This window comes from Aulonocara stuartgranti (assembly GCF_965226115.1).
Source record: "Aulonocara stuartgranti genome assembly, chromosome: 13".
NCBI lineage: Eukaryota > Metazoa > Chordata > Actinopteri > Cichliformes > Cichlidae > Aulonocara > Aulonocara stuartgranti.
The window spans coordinates 10,953,678-10,973,074 of record NC_138949.1 but is presented as its reverse complement, the minus strand read 5'-3'; the positions used below and the strand labels follow the sequence as shown (position 1 = coordinate 10,973,074).

At 41.5% G+C, this 19,397-nt stretch overlaps 1 protein-coding gene across 10 annotated transcripts in view; it reads left to right on the top strand.

Moving 5' to 3' along the window:
* LOC309719866 (actin-binding LIM protein 1-like) overlaps nucleotides 1–19,397 on the top strand; it is a 41,631-nt gene that overhangs the window by 448 nt on the left and 21,786 nt on the right. Inside the window, exon 1 of one of the 10 annotated variants that reach the window (XM_082556264.1) lies at nucleotides 77–180. The exons of 1 other annotated variant lie outside the window; for it this stretch is intronic. Coding sequence is in view for 5 of the 9 variants with exons in the window: in XM_082556262.1 (XP_082412388.1) it covers nucleotides 7,585–7,819 (235 nt within the window). In the remaining 4 variants the exon portion in view is untranslated. Of the gene's footprint in view, nucleotides 1–76; nucleotides 181–5,496; nucleotides 5,907–6,067; nucleotides 6,153–7,248; nucleotides 7,820–11,575; nucleotides 11,789–16,735; nucleotides 16,947–19,235; nucleotides 19,321–19,397 lie in introns of those variants that run through there. 8 more of the 10 variants (XM_082556259.1, XM_082556258.1, XM_082556266.1 and 5 more) reach the window with 8 other exon arrangements.

The window sequence follows — 19,397 nt, the reverse complement described above, 5'->3', positions numbered from 1 at the left end:
GTGAGTATCTTTTGCCGCAGAAGCCTTCATAACAGTACATACAGAGGGGGGAAAGTCTCTTGATGTTGGAGGAGGTGGTGGAGGAGGAGGGGATCTCGGTTCGAGGATGGGTGAGATGGAGAAGGGAGTCCCGCTGCACCGTCTTACGGAGGATCGGGCTGCGGTAATGACACTGATATTGTAAGTAGGTTACACCGGTGCATAGCTGAAACTACAGCTTCCACCGCTGCAGTCTTTCTCCCTTTTTTCTTTTTTTTAATAGCCTACAACTTACTTCGTTGCTCTCCATAAAACCTAAAGATAGATCTAAGCCTTAAAAAATGACAAGCAGCTCTGTGATTGCTCTGTGATTGCTCCTTTAATCAGGGAGGTGCGTGTCATTAGTTCAAACCTGCTGGCTGTTGGTGGAGAATAGTCAGTCAACAGCAGGCGTTTGATAATCATCATTTGGTAAGGATTAACCGGTGAGATCAGGTGATAGAAAGTACCTTTTATTTATTTTATTATTATTATTTTAGAAAATGCATGCTAAATACAAACTATAATTCCTTGCAGTCTGAGTTGTCCAGATGTTTTTGCAAGATTGACATTTTTTGGCTGAGTATGAGCAAACAGTTCAGGCAGGTGGATAAGAGGAGCTTGTTTCCACAGGCTTTTGTGCTGTCTTGGATTTCTGTCAGGTGACCTTGTGCTCAGGCACAGCATCCAGCTGTTCCTGCTATAGCTGTGATCAGATGGTCTGACTGACCAGAGCTGAATAAAAAGCTAAACATGGCATCAGGGTTATCATATTAAATCTGTAGTTTGGTTCATTATGATCAGTCTGATCCATTTAGTGGGTAAAACAGCATCGTTTTTTGTTTTTTTTTCTAAAGAAGCTGACTATTCAGCAGATATCTCCCCTCCAGACTCTATATGACAGAGCCTTGTATAGCAAGAAGGCTTTGAACTCCCTCCCATTACCGATGTGGACTACTGTATCTGCTGGTGGAGATCGATGAAGCTAAGAGCCCACTGCTTAAAAAGTGCCCCTGTGGTACATAGATGTGATTAGCACACTTAAGCTCCTGCAAACAGCCAATCACCATTCCTGGGAATTAATTGCATCCTACATCCTATGGTTGTATATGCCAGTCATCTCCGTGCTGTTTAGACAAACATGAGGTTACTAATATGTGGATAAATCAGGCACAAACAAGAGCTTTTTCATCAATATGTCACATCAAGTCATCTGACATTACATGTTTGATAGTATAAAACAATACACACGATTATTCTTTTGTTGTAACAATCTTTCTTGGCAAAAAATCCTGATACCCCTGGAAAGCCTGTTTATTTCTCCTTAAATGCTTCCAATTTATAAGGAAAATGCATTTGTGGGTTGAAACAGCAGAGTTGATGTAAAATTTGCCACTTTGTCAGTGGCAAACAGCTTATTCTCCTTTTGACTCTTGCACATGCGAGCTTGGACCCTGGTAGAGCGGTCAGTTGTTGTCTGCTCCAAACAGGCCATGTTTGACAGATCTGGTTAGGGCTTGCGTCATCTGCAAAGCTAAGTTGCAGCAGGTGAGCCCTGGTACCATTTCCAAATGGAAGGCCAAGTACTGTATGATGGTGATGACGAGATTCTGCAACCAGTGGACAATACCATATTTCTAGAGAACTCTATCCTCCAAGATTATAATGCACATCACACAAAGCGGGGTTTATAAGAGACCACGACCAGAATTTGGGAGTTGAAAATGAAGTGGCCACTGAACACTTGTTTGATCAGCATAGGCGTGCTGTTCATGTCAGAGTGACCAACACAACCACACTGGCTGACTTGTGACAAAAGCCGGTTGAAAAATAAGACACCATCCCACAGGACTGTGTGACCAGCCATGAGGAGGTGATGCCAGGCTGTTGTGGCTCTGCATGGTTCCTCAACATGCTGCAGAGGGCTCTGTTTGTTAGATGAATAAATTGTTAAATGGTGGGTTTGTCTTGTTTCTTCAGACTTCAATCATCCAATCCAATAAACGATACCAAACAAGAGTCAATGGCAGACATCTGTTTGGCAAATTTTTAATGGGTGCTGCCCAAATGCATTTTTCTTACAAATGTGGCAACATTTAAGGAAAACTAAATAGAATTATTGCCAAGAAGTATTATCACAGCAAGAAAAAAAAATATCGACAAACCACAAATTTCTTTACTTTGTAACAAGTTTGTATCAAATCACGTGACATGCCATTATTGGTATGGTTAGCTATCATAATATGATTGCGTTCTTTTTCTTTACTTTGTAGAGAATCTGCACGTATGTTTCAATATCTTGAGGCCTATCAGAATATATTTCCACAGATTTTTTTTGCCATATTTTAAGTGTTATCTAATTTTTCAGAAAACTATTTGCAACTATTTTGCTAAACGCTTTCAGCAAAGTCACTTTTCAAGCAAAAAGCTAAAAATTTCCAGTTTCTCAGTTGTGAGAATTTGTTACTTTTCATATGTCTTATGACACATTATATATAGAGTAATTTTAACAGTATTTTTAAAAATCTAATCTGCAATACTGTAACAGCTGCTTGCAGTTCCCTATTGTGTGTAATTTAAACTAATGACCACTCTCCTTCGAGATTTATGTTCGAGATGTCAATACGAAGTGTCTAATGGTCTGCCCGGTTCATGTTTTAGACCTCTAGTGGTGTCATTATCAATATTTCACTGTATACAGGAAAGAACTGAAGCACGTTTGGTGATTGATTTTCATCCAAGAGCAAAAAGGAAGTTTAAAATCATCACAAATTACTACACTTTCTCCTGCCAGTGTCCCTTTATGATCACGGGCCTCTCCTTCAGTGGTCCAGAGAGTATAAGCTATTATTGTGCTCTCAGCCTTGAAGTCGCCCACCCCGTTATCAGCACAAGGCCATCGGCTTTTACCTCAGTAGTAGCGATGCCCTTCCATTAGTCACCCCACCTTAACCCTCGCGGGCGTGCTGCTCTCTCTGGGCTTTTGAGTCTCATGGTATTTCCTGTCCTCTCTTTTGCTTTTGTCTAGAATCTCTTAACTCAATTTTTATTTATTTTTCATAAAACCATTATCCTGGTCAGTCGTACCTATGAGCTGCTCTGTGTGCGTCTGCTATTAATGGCCATTGAGCAGTTCAGCCAGAGCAAATGGGGCTTAAGTGCATTGTTCAAGGTCACATTGTGGTGGTATTTGAGAGATGAGCATATCAAATTTCTCCACCGACAGTACATTATTGGAAAAATCAAGTAAAAAAAGAAACGAACTAGCAGCTATGCTACTTAGCATAATCACTTTTTTGTGCTGGATATTTGCTGTCAGTTCTTTGCTACTTTACAACATGTTGGACTATTGAGCTTTAATATGTGGGGCTATGATGTTTTCAGCTACACCCCGGGTGTCGTATAGGCTGGCATTTTATATGTGGTTTCCTGCTTTGTAGAGCTTTAAATTGTGTTGAAAATATCCTTCATATGTGCTTTTTTCCTAAAGAATTTTTCAGTTGGATGTAATTAAATGTCTAATTACACCCACCAAGCAGATTAAATGATCGTTTTAGTTAGTATGTTAGCGGGATTTGTGAAAAAGTTATGGATGTATTTAACTGTGGAAACGTTTTGGCCACCCCTCATTTCTTCATATTTTGCTTCTAAGGAGCCAGACTGTCCTCTCACTTTTTCAAAGTGGTCTTGAGTAATAGTTCTCCAGACTTTCTCAGGAAACCAATGTCCAAAGAAAGTTTTTCTTTAGACACTGAGTGTGTTTTCACTCAGTCCTTGTACCTGAACATTTTCAGACAAATGTGTTTTTTAAAAATTTTTTTTTATTAAACCTCTTAAAACTTTAATTCAATTCATTTCAGTTCAGTTTTATTTATATAGCGCCAAATCACAGCAACAGTCACCTCAAGACGCTTTGTATTGACCCTAGAATATAAAGCAGTTATTAACACTGACCTGTGAATCATCCAGGCATAAAAGATGCACTTAACTTATGGCAAAGATTCAATGTTGTTTCTACACATAACAGAAAACTTGCTGAATCTATGAAAAATGCTACAGCGAATGATATTAGCTGAAAAAAAGTATTGTTTCCGTAAAAAAAATTTGAGGCAGCTGGACAAATGGAGCATAAAAGAAGAAATGGTAGGCCTACAAAGCTATCTACGACCGATGAAGAGTATCAGAAAAAATCCAGCAAAAAGCTGACGCAGGACCAGAGACATACATCTGGCCCTTCAGCTGATTAATCTGCTGCCTCAACAGAAATGATCTCAGTTGAATTGTCACGGCCAAAAAGCCATTTTAAAGAAAGGGAAACAGGGAGAAAAGCCTGAGGTGTGCCAAATATGCAAAAGCTGCACTGGAAATTAGTGGCAACAGGTCAAATTTGAACATTTTTGGTTCAAATCATTGTTACATCATATGTACAGATGTTGGGAGTGAGGTACAGCAACGAGTCTCTAAAACACAGGGGAGGTTATATCATGTTTGGGGCTACATTCCAGCCAGTGGTGTTGGGGATTTTGTCCAAATTTGATGGAATTATGAAAGCAGAAAAATAACATTTTGATTTTGATCCACCATACCATGGAAACTGTCTGATCCATCATAAACAAAGTGCCAATGCAGTAAAAGCGTACCTGGATAGAAACACAGTGGAACACTATCAGTCATGGACTGGCCTCCAGTCACGTAATCCTGAAGATTACTTAAATAAATTAGAAGAATGCTTCCTAAAAAAAGTATTCTTTGCCTTCAGTAAACATGTAGCAATAATTTTGAGTAAAATGCAACTGAAATCAAAATCAAAGCTTTTTTATTTAAATCAATCAATCAAATAAAATTAATCATTGAGGAAAATGTGCCTGGTATAAACCAATCAAGTAAATTTAATTTGACCAGATTCCATTAAATATAACATTTTACTGTCTACTTATGTAACAAAATTATTTTTTGTAGTGTAAGTGAGTTCAGGCTGTGTGAGAACAAAGGAGATCATATTTCAAGCTCTTTAAAATTGTACCAATTCTTTGTTTTTCTCATTTACTTTATTTCCATATATGCGTACACATGTTTCAATAAATCACCGCACTTTTCCCCCATTTTCCTAGCAAAGGCATGGTGTTAAGGGAAGTTTCGCCCATGCCTGAGGTAATGTTTTTGTTCTTTCATCACTATCACTGTGAAGAAATGCCGTCCTGTTTTCCAAAGTATTTTTGTAACTTGCAAACTCAGTTGTACGTTTTATTACATGCTGTTTATGTGCATGTGCACTAATGAAAGTCACAAGAATTTTGTGGGCCTGAAAAATTATAGGTAACTTAATTTGTCCTGAAAGTAATTTCATTATGCAGGACTTCAAGTTACTATGAACAAAGAAAGTGTGCCTCATAAACCTTAGTGCATCTGTGATTTTCCTCCACTTCCTGCTTTGCCCCGCCCTTTCCTTGACCAGTTTGCACATCCTGCACAGCGTACCTGTCTCGGTGCAGTGTTATCTTGATGATCAGTGGTGGATGAAAAAGGAGGCACGGCTCCGTTCTGCAGTAACCCAATCTGATGTCTCCTTCTCATCCGACCATCGGAGAGGGCTGCTCACGCTGCAACGGCACGACCCTCTGCCTCAGCACTTTTCTCTCTCCCAGTGTGTTTGTGTGTTTATGTACTGTACGTGCGAATTCCGAGGGTCGGCGTGCGCGCGCATGCATGTGTCCTGGCAAAAGCCTGAATAATTGATGAGCAGTGGAAGGAGTGAAAGCACTGCCGGACGGGACGGTGTGTGTGGGAGTGTGTAGAGATGGGGGAGAGGAATACAGTGAGGCAGCAGCCTGGCTACGATGGGCTCTGCAACTACGCCCAAAAAATCACCTCCTGTTTCGGACTAGATGGTAAGAAAGGGGGGGTGTTTGTTATGCGTTGATAAGGATGGAGAAACAGCAGAGGCTGTGCGAATGTGTGTGATGCATTTTATGTGCTCTACTGATTTTCAGCTGCGCAGGGACAGCAGTCTTGTTTTTCTAAGCGTGTTGAGTTGCGAGTGTGTGGGTAGTTGTGGCAAACATACCACAGACTGGATGACGATTGGAGGGCAGTGCCACATTGCAGCAGAGTACTATGTCCTCAGCTACTCTCAGGTACATGTGTCCTCGTGTGTGGGTGTAAGACTGTACATGTTCTTTCACTGTCACACTTTTATTTTTGCTTGTAATGAAAGTCTAACTGCCTGAGTGAAGGTGTGGTTGCAAGAAGACTCCAGAGGAAGTAAAATTAGATAAGTACCTGATGGTAATAGCACTATACGCAGCCAGTCTACCTCCAGATATCCTGTCTGTGCACCCTCTCAGACAAAGAGGAAATTCATTAAATTTGAAGTGCAGGCCAAGCCGGGCATCTCCAGACTAAAAGGAAATTTTGTGCTTTGTCACTGTCTGCTATGCTTTTCATCAAGTGTGCGCTACTCTGGTTTAATTCTTTCGTGACATGTTTCATTTACTCTTATCTGCTTGATAGAATTAAGATGTCAGGAGGGAGTTTTCTGTTTTATTGCACTTAGTTGATATTATGTTGAAATATGTTTGGTGACTACGTAGCAATTTCCTAGCAACTCTGTGTCAACAAAACTATCATATTTTCAGTTGGTTTAAAGCATTAGTGGGTTATTGTCAGTGGATTTTACCTCATGAAAAACTTAGATTTCCAAGGAATGTGAATGGATTCTTGGCTGGAGGAAATGAGCCAAGAATGAATGACATTGTGCAAGTCTTTGCAGAAGCAAATTTAACTCAAACCCAGAACATGTGTTCTTACTGCGTTGCAACTTAGCAAAATCCTATTGATGTAGCCGTCAATTTCAATGCTAATGGAGGGATAACTTGTCTGCATTTCAAGTTTAACACTAATGTATTCACAGGATCTTTAGATGTTATTGATCCTGCTGATGAGGAACAGTGAATTTGTGCGTTTTTGCCTGCTGGAACGACCTTGCTGGTTGTTGACCTTGTAAGGGACTGGCAGACTCCCAAGGCAATCCAACCTTGAAAGAATGCTTTGGGTCAGTGTAATGCTCTACAATGATCCATTTGTTCTTTCTGTGTGTGAACCTAACTTAATGTAAGATTAAAAAAAGGACCTTGTTATTTAGCAGCGTAATTGAACTTAAAACGTAAAGACAAATCAAACCCCACCCAGAAGATAATCGTGGCTCGACGTCAGCCTTAAGCAGCTTAAGGCACCAAGCTGGTTGGGCTGAAGACACTCATACTGTAAGCTTGTCTCCTTACGTCTTACTCTACGCTACCTAAAGCCACCTGAAAAGTGATGGATGGAGGGACCCTAACCAAAGGCGGTTCATCGGCTCTTGAAACCGGGCCAAGGTTTAACGATGCGTTCTTTTGAATTTACCCTTCAAGCTTCCTTTGTTTCGCTTCTGTGCCTCTGTGAACACCCCTCACTCCCGATGTCCAAGGCTGAAAGTATTTCAGAGCGAGTCTGAGTCCAACACTGGCTGACGTCTACCTGCAGTGCTTCGCCCTTCTCTGTGGGACGGTCGAAGGAGAGCAGGGCACCATGCCTACTGTGCCCAACCTCAACAGCCTGAGCAAACTGTGCAGCTCCAGCCGCAGCCAAAGTGTCAACCGCGTCCGAGTAAAACGCAAGAGCTCGGTAAAACGTATGTCCATCATCGAGGATGGACATGTGGCGGAAGTCCTGTACCTGATTCCTAAACAGTACATGGAGCAGCTCCCGTACCTCAACCCTAATGACTATTATCTAAGCGAGAGGCTGAACGATGTCGCTACAGGTAGGACAGGTTAAAACATATGGATCAGCGTTTATTAACTCAGCTTCTGTTATAGGCTTTTTATTGTCCAAATAATAAAAACTAACTGTAGTGATATTACCTTACCTCCGTGCGAGCAATAAAACATTCACAATAACATGCAAAAAATAGACTGTGCATCTAGTCTAAGACACTTTTAGCTGAAGTTACATTAGAGTTTATAATTTTTCTTCCTGCTAGCGGCCCTTTTTTTAGCAGTTGTTTTATACAACAAAAGACTCTTATTTTAGCCCTCTATTGCAGTCTGGCTGCTCTGTTTGTGAGTAGGTGTCTCGAAGTGAATTGATTAGTTGTTGCTCAGAGATCACTTTGTTCTAATTGGATGACAGCGTGTGACTACACCTCTTGTGGATTTCCACATCTGACCTGTGTTTCTTTGTGCGAGCCTCACTTGCATGAGTTATCCAATGATTACACTGAAAAAGTCTCACAGAAAACATAAAAAAAACGTTAGAAAATTCATCACCCTCCTCTTTATACTTATATAATTCAAAGCCATATGCGAGGGCAATTTTGCTGAATTTTGCCAAGCCAACGGTACAACAGTACATGAGGAAGTGACATGGTGGCTTACATCAGGATTAGAACATGGGCATTAATACAGATTGAGATTTCCAGACCTTATGCATTCTCTGACTGCATGCCAGGCAAAGTAGTAAAAAACATCATTGCTTGGCACTGAGTTGTCCTTAAAATAAATACTTGCAAACCACATGGCAGCAAGTTCCTTCTAATGCTGGTGTCTAAAAGTGATTTTGAGCTTCCAGCTTTAAGGAAGGTGGTTTCAGATAAAAGTTCACAGAGGTTAGCTGTCAGCTAAGATCAATCAGAGACAGTGACATTCAATAAGTGCTTATATGCAGTAATATATATGCATTTTTTTTTGGGAGACTGGATAAATTCTATGATTTTCATAAGACTAGATGTTTGTAAAAAGCACTCAGAAATGAACAAATAGTCATCCTCTTATTCAGCCATAACCACTCCCGAAGCCTATTGTTGCCTATGATTGCTGAACCCAACACAAGCTCTGTGTTCCCACACCATAAACCCTCCTGCATTATTCCACTTGATGATTGTTTGTTTGAATGTGAGTGGCACTAAGCCTGCTCTCCAAGTGCTGTTATCCAGGGGTCAACAAATATTTCATCGATTCCTCAAAGAAACATGAAAACAAGTTAAGCCCCGTGTGGGTTGTGGGTAAAAAACAAAAAAGGGGGAAAGAAAAGTGGTTTTTATGTTTGGGTAAATTGTTAAAACATTTCTCAAAAAATGCCAATGAAGTTGTTTGTTGGAAAAATATAGTTCTGTGTGTTCAGGGTGGCTACATAACAGTAATGTTAATCTGGAATGGGTGAAATACGCTTTAAAGAAGTGCGCCAGGTTGCACAGGGTTGGTGTTCAAAAAGTTCTCACTGTTTTGTAACCTGTTTTAAAATAGAAGCCGGTGAAGTGCCTGTCATTATCCGGCGAGAGAGAGTTAATTAAGTCTGTCTGTGCTCCAAAAGAGTTTAAGAGTGCATCCTAGTTATTTGTTTTCTCTGTCAAGTTTATAAAAATCTAGAAATCATCCTCCAGTCCACAGAGTGTCTCAAAATGCATATTTAAAAAAATGTTTTTTCATGCATTTATGTGTATGTGCAATGTGTGTCTCTGGTGTCTTGCAACCATAATTATAAAGCCGGAGATAACTGTGCAGCCTGTCTTCACTGTTTTTTACTCCACGTGTGATGTTTTCTTTTTTGCAACATAATCATTTTTGCCAGTTTGGCTGTGGTCTGAACCCATAAGACAAATTACTATGAAATGCTCGTATCAGATGATAACAGTACTTAACCTGCTAATTTACAGGCTTGTTATTAATTGACAGTCAAACATGGATCATCCATAGTTGCGCCAAATACAGCAGAAACCTTTCATCCGTGGATAATAGGCTTTGCTCCTCAGGAATTGCTCCTGGCAAGCCTATTGTACCAGGATTGTCCTGCAGCTCCTACAGAGATTATTAAAAGAGTCAAGATGATAATAGGTCCACTACAGCAGGAGCAGTAACAGGATGTTTTTGTGCTGCATTTAGCAGTTAGTAGGTGGACTGCAAACCTCGTAGTGTTCTTTTAGTTTTTACTGGATTTTATTTTTGTTTTAATTATCATACACTTATAACATATTTCCCTTTCTTTACAATAAAAAAGGGTGGAGTGCTCGGAGTAACGTCCGGCAACTATTTATACCATTTGCCTCCCTGGCATGTCGCCCATTTGTTTGATGAGGAGAAAACGCCCCGTGGAAACTGTGGTACGATGATTGGTTTCCAGAAGGTGGCACAGTTTACACTGCAGTAGGCGAATGCATTCTGCATGCATAATAAGCTGCCTGCATTAGGATTTACAGTGGCAGTGCTGATGAAAAACTGTTCCTCGCACATAGCCATAGGAATACGGATTGATCAGTAACCAAATTTGGTCCCTAATTTCTGCTGAGTTACTTTTGGAGTCATAATCTTTCCACGCTGTTGTTTCTAGAAACACTGGACTGGGACCTTGGGCATCAGCAGAACTTTTTAAATTCTCCGTAGAGCAAATAAGAAACTTTATTAATGCATTATACCCTAGTTTGTCAGCTCTGAGTGAAATTGTATTCCAAAATAATTCCATATATTTGATGCGGTTTCTTTTTAGTACAACAAAACGTGTCGCTTCAGTTACATAACACTAGTGCATACATTTTTTTCTTGTTTTTGCATGTTGTCGCATCTCTAGCAGATGGGAGTCTTGTTTATTTTGCAGGGTTTTTTTTATTTTTTTATCACAGAGGTGCCACTTCATTCATAGAGTCATTTTTTTCATATGGTTACTTAAGCGACAGATGATATAAGAGCCGGTATGTTCATCTAGCTAGAACATGCTCTCCTGTGCTCTGTGTAATTGGATTCCAGGGGACTGGAGCTCCGAAGATATTAATACAGCGCTCGTGTTCGCGATCACAGGAAGTTTAACCTTCAACCTTAGATGGCCCGTTTTGGTCTTTGCATTGCTGCCCTCATGATCACTGAGATTTTTAGCAGTTAAGGCTCTCACTCTAATTAAGGTTGGCTTTACTGGTCCAAAAACATACTTCCAAAGAAGTCAGCCTTTTACTTAGTTGCTTTTAAAGTAGTTGTGCTCTGCTTTTTTTTAATACATCGGTCAAATACTGAAAGTTTTCAGTGAGCCACTCTTTTAGCACAGCAGGCTAATTGCCTTACTGTAAAAAGCCATTGATCACCACCTGCTGCCCTGTTGTACTGAAACACAGTCTTTGCTGAAGTGTCTGTTGTACAGCACAGTGATAAGGGGGTGCTTTTTCAGAATAATTCAATGTTGAACTTCTTACTTGTGGAATAGATTTATTTGCATTTCAGAATATTGATAAATCGCAGTACACCACCCACTTTGGAATGGAGGACAGTTAGAAATAAGGTTTTGAAACTGGAAAAAAGAAGAAAAAATCTGTGTCATTACATGTGAGCAGGTGTGGGGATTTTTTTTTTTGGGGGGGGGTTACTGTTTTGGTCACACAGAGGCATCAGCAGCCACCTGGTTGCTGCAATGAGGAGGCGGCTGACACAACAGAGAGGCTGAGAGAGGGAGCAATAGGGGAAGAGGAGGGAGGAGGATGTGTGGAGGGGGGGGAAAGGAGGAGGAGAGGGATGGGAGGAAAACAGGCAGTCGGGAGGCAAACCCCACGCTGTAGCTGTTTTTGAGAGGAGCGCTAAGCAGCGCCCACACCTCTCTCTCTCTCCCTCTCTCTGGTGCTTTGGCTTTCTTTTTTGTGCTCCAGTCTTGACTAAAATAAGGGATCTAGCAGCTCGGGTGTTTCTGGTGATTGATCTTCAGAGCCTTTTCTGGTGCGGATATACCTGGATTCCAATGGTCATGGTCAAAGAAAAAGGTATTCCAGCGGTCATGACTGTGTGTGTGTGAGGTTGTCATGAGTGTGTTATTACGGGATTTGTTTTGCCTGTCGTGCTGTTGACTGTCTGCAGACCGTATAGACGTGCAGTATGTCCATTTGGCTTTAAACTCCAGTGTCTGGCTGAATTCGATTTGACTGGACTAAATTTCTGATTTCCGATTTGATTATTTTTAGAGATTTAGACATATGATGTGGTAATATGGGGGTGGTTTTCTCTATGTGGGTGTGTGTTGCTTGGAAGAAGTATGACTAACAGCTCAGTCTAAATGTGCATCTCTAGCACATCAACATGTTCCCTCAGAGAAGCAGACTTGAACATGCTACGCCCTTGTCGATATTCTCTAGCTGCTGCTGCTGCTGCCTGGGTTGGAGTCTGCTTAATTTGGCTGCATCAGGCTTTATGTAAATGTACAGCATCTGGCTTGTCATATAGGAGCTTGTCAATTAAAACCTTCAGGGTCATAGTTCTGGGATTAAACAGTTCATCTTTATAAAGAGGCTAAATAGTGAGGTAACGTAGAGACGAAAAGTGGAGCACTAGTGTAGGGAGGCACACTGCGCAGAGCTGTGGACCTGCACTCTGTCTCTCCCTCGCTCTCTCTCTCTCTGTCTGCAGCCGTTGCCATGGTGACTATCTAAAAGGTACACTCCATTGTTGTCAGCTGTGGCCCCATTCATAGTGTCCTGTTGAAAGAAAAAGATGATTGTTTCCACCTATTACTGAGGTCGCCCGGCTGTGTGGGCAGAACGAAGCGAAGTCAGGGGTTGTCGTTTAGAGATATTAACATTCCCTGCAATTTGCCGGGGCATGCGCTCGTGAGGTTGACCGTTGTCAGCATGACTCAAGGCGAGCAGCAGCGAAGACAGCTTTCTAGAGTAAAGAAAATCTCCTGTTTAAAAATATTTAGAGGAGCGGTGAAAGCTCTGCCAAGGAGCAGATGACTAACTGAACTCAAACTGGAGTAGCTTTTGTACCAGGAACGAGTCTGTGACTTTCAAACGCAGTGTATATCCATCACACTTCATCACTATACTATACAAAACAAGGTGTTACACTTTAAACCTAATGGACTGGATGTTAAGATCATAGTAATAAGTCACTGAGGCATGTCTCCAGTTGTGCAGTGCATGCTTGTGTAGCCAAACATAGTTCATCATAATTCTGTCTTTTTCCTGAAAATATTTCTACCACCAAAAAAAAAAACATGTGCAAAGACTTTTTCTTTTTTTTGGTCAGATGTGAGTATGCATCTGACAGCACATTCGTGGCTGGAGGCGGTGTCCAGCTCTGGAGCTGTTTCCCTTCATGTGGATTTGACTGGGCCACGAGTAAAACGGCTCTCACCACCAAGTCCCCGTGCTGGCAGAACATCCGTAACCTCTGGCTGCCACGTTTTCATCTCCCTTCTGAAAGTTTTTCCATAGACTTAACTCACTACCTTCCTGTTCCATTGTGGGCTTTGTCGGTGACAGAAAGCTTGTCCAGGGTCCTCTAGTTTTTCATTCCTCTTAAGAGGAAGCTATCGGAATGTTTTTGCAACCCAAGCTTTCATCGTGTATTCTCCCGGGATCTCATAAAACAACCTGTCTGAGGCCAGGTGGGCTCGGTACCATCAGGACGCACAGCTGAGCCAATACTGAATTGCACTGTATGCTCAGAAAGATGAATCACAATCAAGGGATTGCAGTGTTAGCGTTTTGTCTGCTTGCAGGCGGCTGCCCTATTTTCAAAGCCAAAAATACCCTTGAAATAGTTTGTAATTTATTGGGTCCATGTGTACCTTAGATAGTCTGAGCTTGAGTTACACGTGCCTGAGATTTGTGTACATTTATAGGCCGAGCTGATTCTTTTACCCTCATCCTCATGCTTCCTGTGCCAAATTGCGTCGGAAGCCCGGCTGACCGTAGCCATCAACACATGTATGTCACCTGGCTCATGAAACGCCAACTCCCACCACTCTTTCTTACACAGTGTGAAGATTTCCTCTTGACATGAAAGTCTAATGTCATGTGCCTTTGTGGCTGCCTCTAGTGATTTTGCAGAGTGCTGCTTCTGCTGCAGACAACTGCAGTGGTGCCTCATCTTTGAAGCTTGCCAGTGTCTAGCCCCTGAAAGAGGAGCTAAACCCTTTCGCAGACATGAGTGCAGCACAGGCTCTCACAGACACTCGCTGTTTGTACAGCTGGCACACAAGACTAGAATACACAGATGAGATAAGTGGTCAGCCAGGAAGAGATGGCCACTGACCCAAAATATACACGCTGAAACAACACGAGTGACGTGGGTGAGAGTCACATGAAAGAATGCAGAGTGTAGTCATATATTCTGCCAGTCAACAAACATCCTCCCTGCCAGGCATCAATCAGTGTGATTATCCCAGGAAACACGACAGGAGTGCGGGGCCTTCGTGGGCTGTCATTGAGAGGCAAAGACCCAAAGTCATCATCAGATTCACAATCACGAGGGTCTTTGAAGTTTATAAAGCCTCCATTGTCTACTTCTTGATAAGCAACTGTGCTCCGAGTCTCTCTCTATTATAATTGTGTACCTGCTCAACAACAAATGATCTGCAATGAACTGCACTGTGGCGTTCAACCACAGAGTGCAGATCATTATTTCAAGCTCAGGTCCCTGAGGATTAGTTATTAAAGGTTTAAAGAGGGGGTCTGGTGGAGGCCGATAGGACTCCCCCCTCTGCAATTTGTGCCCTGCGTTTGAAGTGCTTTGTCTGGGGTGCTGATGGCGGGGCAGAGGGGTGTGGAGGTGCTGGATACCACCATACATATTCATGGAGGGGAGGGTTAAGAGCTCCTTGTTATGTCTGAGCGATAAAGAGCCCCACATGCCCTTCCCCCAAACAGGCACACGTCCCACAGCACATTGGCATATTTTGTGCCTTTGATGTTAATCTTGGGTCAGACCCCCCTCCCAGAATATTCCATCCAAAACCGGTTGTACTCGGTGGCACTATGTGTGTGTTTTTGTTGCCTATGAAGATCTGGGGACTCAAGTACTGGCATGGGCACAAGGAGTGGAGATGACTGCCTTTGCCCTCCCCCCCCCTTGGTGTGTCCCTCTGTCTAGTGTATGATACTCTACAAACGCACACACTTTCCCTTATGGCTGCTGTTTGTCTCTACTGGAAACTCTTGTGTCTGCGAGTCTTACAGTAACAAAGGGAGAGGGAGCGACTGAATATTCTATTAGATCTTTTCATCTCGCTCTCTCATCTATTGTTTAATTCAATTCCCCCTCTCCCAGCGCATTTCCAAAGTTCTACTATGGTTTTGCATACCTCGGGGTCTATGAAGGCAGGAAATGAAAGCAACAAAGTCTGAAGCTTCTTCAGCAAATCCTACGCTCTCTGTCAACAGCCCCGCTCCATTATTATTAGCCAGTGAGGCCGAGGCACGTGTTACAGAAAAACATCTGTCCTCGGGGGATTCATGAGGACCTTTCTCACTTCCCTCCTGAGTATAATCTTCAGGCTTTATTACTGCCAACACAGCTAGACTTAGCTTAAATGGGCTGGGGTGGGGGTTGAATATAGAGAGAGCAGCCCCCTTTTCTCTGGGCCTGGCTTTGGGATGCTCTGCTGGTTATTGTTCCCTCACTACTGTGTGTGTGTGTGTGTGTGTGTGTGTGTGTGTGTGTGTGTGTGTGTGTGTGTGTGTGTGTGTGTGTGTGCATGCGTTCATTGTGTGCTTGGGCTAATATCAGTCACTTCATCCTCTGGTGATGAGGCAGGACAGCTCACCCTGTCAGCATAGCCAACACATCCAGCCCAGAATGAGGAATGTGATCAGGAGTTGGAAAAATTGTACTACTATATATTTTACAGTAAGTTGCTCTGTGCTGAGGTTGCTTCATGTACTGCATACTTACTTATTTATAGCATTATATGATATATATTCTGGCAAACCGAGCAGCATCTTGCTCCTGTCCCATGAACCTCTAAAGACTCAATAATGGATCTGTTAAAATGCCAAGATGCTGAAGTAAAAGTGCTTGAACTCATGCTTTTATAGACGTGGAGTTATGAATGTATACAGGACTGCTAAATGTTTGAAAGAAGCCCCTCAGAAAGGCGCTTTATGTCCGGACAAATCCTGTAAATGAGCCAATCTGTAGCATTTCATATAATTTAGCAGCCTTTTTTGTGCAGGGTTCTTAAGTTTTAATGAAATGCCATGTAGAGTACCCGTCTCAGCTTCATTTTTTCCTAACCCCCTCTGTGCAGCCACTAGTCAGGCAAAGGCAGTACTTTACAGAGCGGGGCAGAGGCGGGGCAAAGTTGGAAAAACACAGCGCTTATGGATTCCCATCCAAACCTCAGCGTTTAGATCCTCTGTGCATGGGATTCAAACATCTGTCTTGGATTTCTGTCAACCTGTTATGACGTTAGCAGTGTTGACTTTTCCGTGCCGGGCTGTCTCCCACTGACAACGCAACACTATGAAGCGTTAAAAATAGAAACTGGCATCAAATCAAAATATCTGCTTTAAAGCTGCTCTGTTGAATATTTTTATCACCACGCTGGTTCAATGCCTGTGTAATGTGAAAGGTCTAACTTGTATTAACATATTCAAAGAATTATCACCATCCGTAATCGTTTTAGGCAATAAGTACAGCCCCAAATGCCAAGGTATAATAGTTCAAGAGCCACGTCTGTTGTTTCCCTTAGGAGAACAAACAGGAACTAAAAGCAAACCTCATATTGCACCTTTTTGTCAGCCTTGATGTATAAAAAAACATAAGTCAAAATTCAATGATGTACTGCAGTTGCATTTATAAAGTTGTATTCACAGTCTAAGCCACAGTCATAGCCACATTTTTGCCATGCAGTCATTCAAGCCTATTCTATACTCTTTAAGCAAGACTCACAAATTAGCCTAGCGGTCATGCTAGCTGGTGAGGTCAGTGTTATCCACTGCACCATTTTACCCTCCATTATGCCAACTATAAAAGGCAGCAATACACAGATTAACCCGAAGTAGTACAGACACTTTTTGCTGAAGTGGCTTTTTGTTGAAGTTTGATTGAGAGTTCAGAACATTTTAGTGTAGGTCTAGTAGACAGGCTACAGGCTAGCTAGCTAATGTAGCTTGATTTTGGAGAGGTAGGTGCTCTCAGGTAGGGATTCTCAGTAACTCTAAAGTTAACTTCTTTCTACTTTGGGTGGTATTAGCTAGCTTGCTAGTGCTAGCAGTGACTTAAGTCATTGTAAAGTGTGTGAAATATTGGGTTTGTTTGAAGGCACCTTTAATAAAGCTGGGATAGGGATTGAAAAAAAAGCTATTAATTTGTTACAATTTAACTACTGGGCCTTTATCCAGAAAATGCTATGGTAGTCAGGTATGCTAATTGTTGAATATTAACTTGAACGATGTTTGTATGACATTTCTGTGTTTACAGCTCGTTGTACCTTTCTTAAGTTATAATGAATCAAGTTTTAAAGGTTAAGCCTTTAAAATCACATGACATCTTGCTGATTTACTATTTTGTTTTATAGCAACATTATGAAAGTTGTTTTGATTGCTAAAAAGAAAGCCAGTAACCTGCTGTGCTGGCACAGTCAGCAACCTCATGTACCAGCACTTTGTAGAACACATTTTCTTATCTTCGTTTTTGACACACATTTCACTTGTCAGGCTTCCGGCAGCTAAGGTCATGTGTCAAATAAACAAAAGATGGGCCTTGGAATGTAGCATTCTCAAACAGAGGAAGTGCTAATGGGGGTGTTTGGAGATGCAGCAACTTTAAATGTTTTTATTTTTATTTTGTTCATTTGATATTTGACTTAGGTATTTAGTTATTTTTTATTTGATTAATGTTAAGTTAAAGTATTAAACTAGCTCTTGGTTTTATGTCATTGTAGTTACTTCATTTGTCAGTTTTTGTACAAGTTGGCCTGATCAGCTAACATTTAGACCATCGTTAGAAATATACAATTATATATAAAATTTCCTCCTCGTTTGATATATACTACTAAATCTTGTCAGTTTCCTTCATGAGCATAGTGTTATTGCTACTGGTACGAGTAAATGCGACCAAAAAGAAAGAAAGAAAAGGAAATGGAATTGGCCTTTAAGTTGTTCTAGCATGTTCCTGAGGCTGACTTATTGGATTGGATATTTTTCATGAGAGCGGTTACCCAGATGGCCTCTGTTTTTCCATCGAGGTGCAATGTCACATACAGAGCTGCTGGGACTCCGTTTACTCTTACAGTAGTCTGGTTCGCCCAGAAATGAGTCATTGTCCTGCTGAGTGTAATCACATCAGAAACACCAAGGAGAAAGATCCTCCACTCATAGTCCACCGTTTTTTTCTGTTATCTCACAACTACTCTGTACCTTTGTGTTTCAAAATGTAAATAGAATAATGTTATGTTGTTGTTATTCCTTTTAGGAGTTGCCACAATAAAGGTTTAGTCAAGTTTAAATCAAAAATAGCTGAAATGCCTTTTAAAATAATTGGACTTCTCTTTCTGCCGTCTTTAAACATTAGTAAGCCAGTCTAAACGTAAATAATGGGACACAAGGTAGGGCAAGTCATCAGAAGTCCAGAGTAATCTCTTTCTTTGGTAGACCATCGATTGTTCGTGATACTATTTCAGTATTCGCTATTTTGGCGGTGTCTTATTTTAGCCTTGCAGACTAATGATCTACTGCAGAGCAGAAAGAGAAAAGAGCCTTTCATGTCTGTTCTCACTGTGACTCTGCATATTTGTGTGGGTATGTCTTTGTTTGAAAAAGAGACAGAAAGAAGTAACAAAAGAAGGAAAAGCGAAAGCCTCCTTGCCAGCTAAAGCTCCCGACTGTCAAATAATCTGCTGGTTTCAAACAGCTGATAAGCTGTGTGCAGTGCGACACTGCAGCGGTATTTACGTTCCGTGCAATAGTGGCAGATTAACGTCTGTCTTTAAGAGGGATGCCCAAAGTGTTAAGTGAGGAATGCCATATGCTGATACATCGTGGATCTAAAAATAATGCTGGTGCTGCTTGCCATTAATAGCCTAGCCTTATATAATTCTAACGATGGTCAAAATACCTCACACCAAGAACGTGATGTCTAAATGTGTTTGTACATTAAGATCTGAGGCTGAAGAACAAGTATGTTATAGCCAAGGTAGGCTGTGGTTGCACTACTTTAGTTCAGACTGAAATATCTCAATCTGTTTCTCAGTTTGTTTCATTGCTTTGAATGTTGATATAGGCATTCATGGCCTTAAAGATGGTCCTCACTGAGTTTGGTTATCCTCGGATACCATCCCAATTTTCACGTCCACAGAACCAACTTTTTTTGATAGACTGGCGCCTTTCTTGGTCTAGACATTCATGGTTCCCATAGGAATTACCTATGATTGCCCTGACTTGTGTCGCCTCAATGTGTTTTATATTGTAAGCTAAAGACTTGGCGACAGTGAGAAGGAAAAACGGCCTTTTAACAGGAAGACTCTCAGGCAGAACCAGGCTCTGGGAGAGGCAGCCATCTGCCACAAATGGAGGTGAGGGAACAGGAAACTATGGAAGAGAGCCATTAGATTAATAATAACTATTAAATGGAGTGACATGAAGTGTAGTT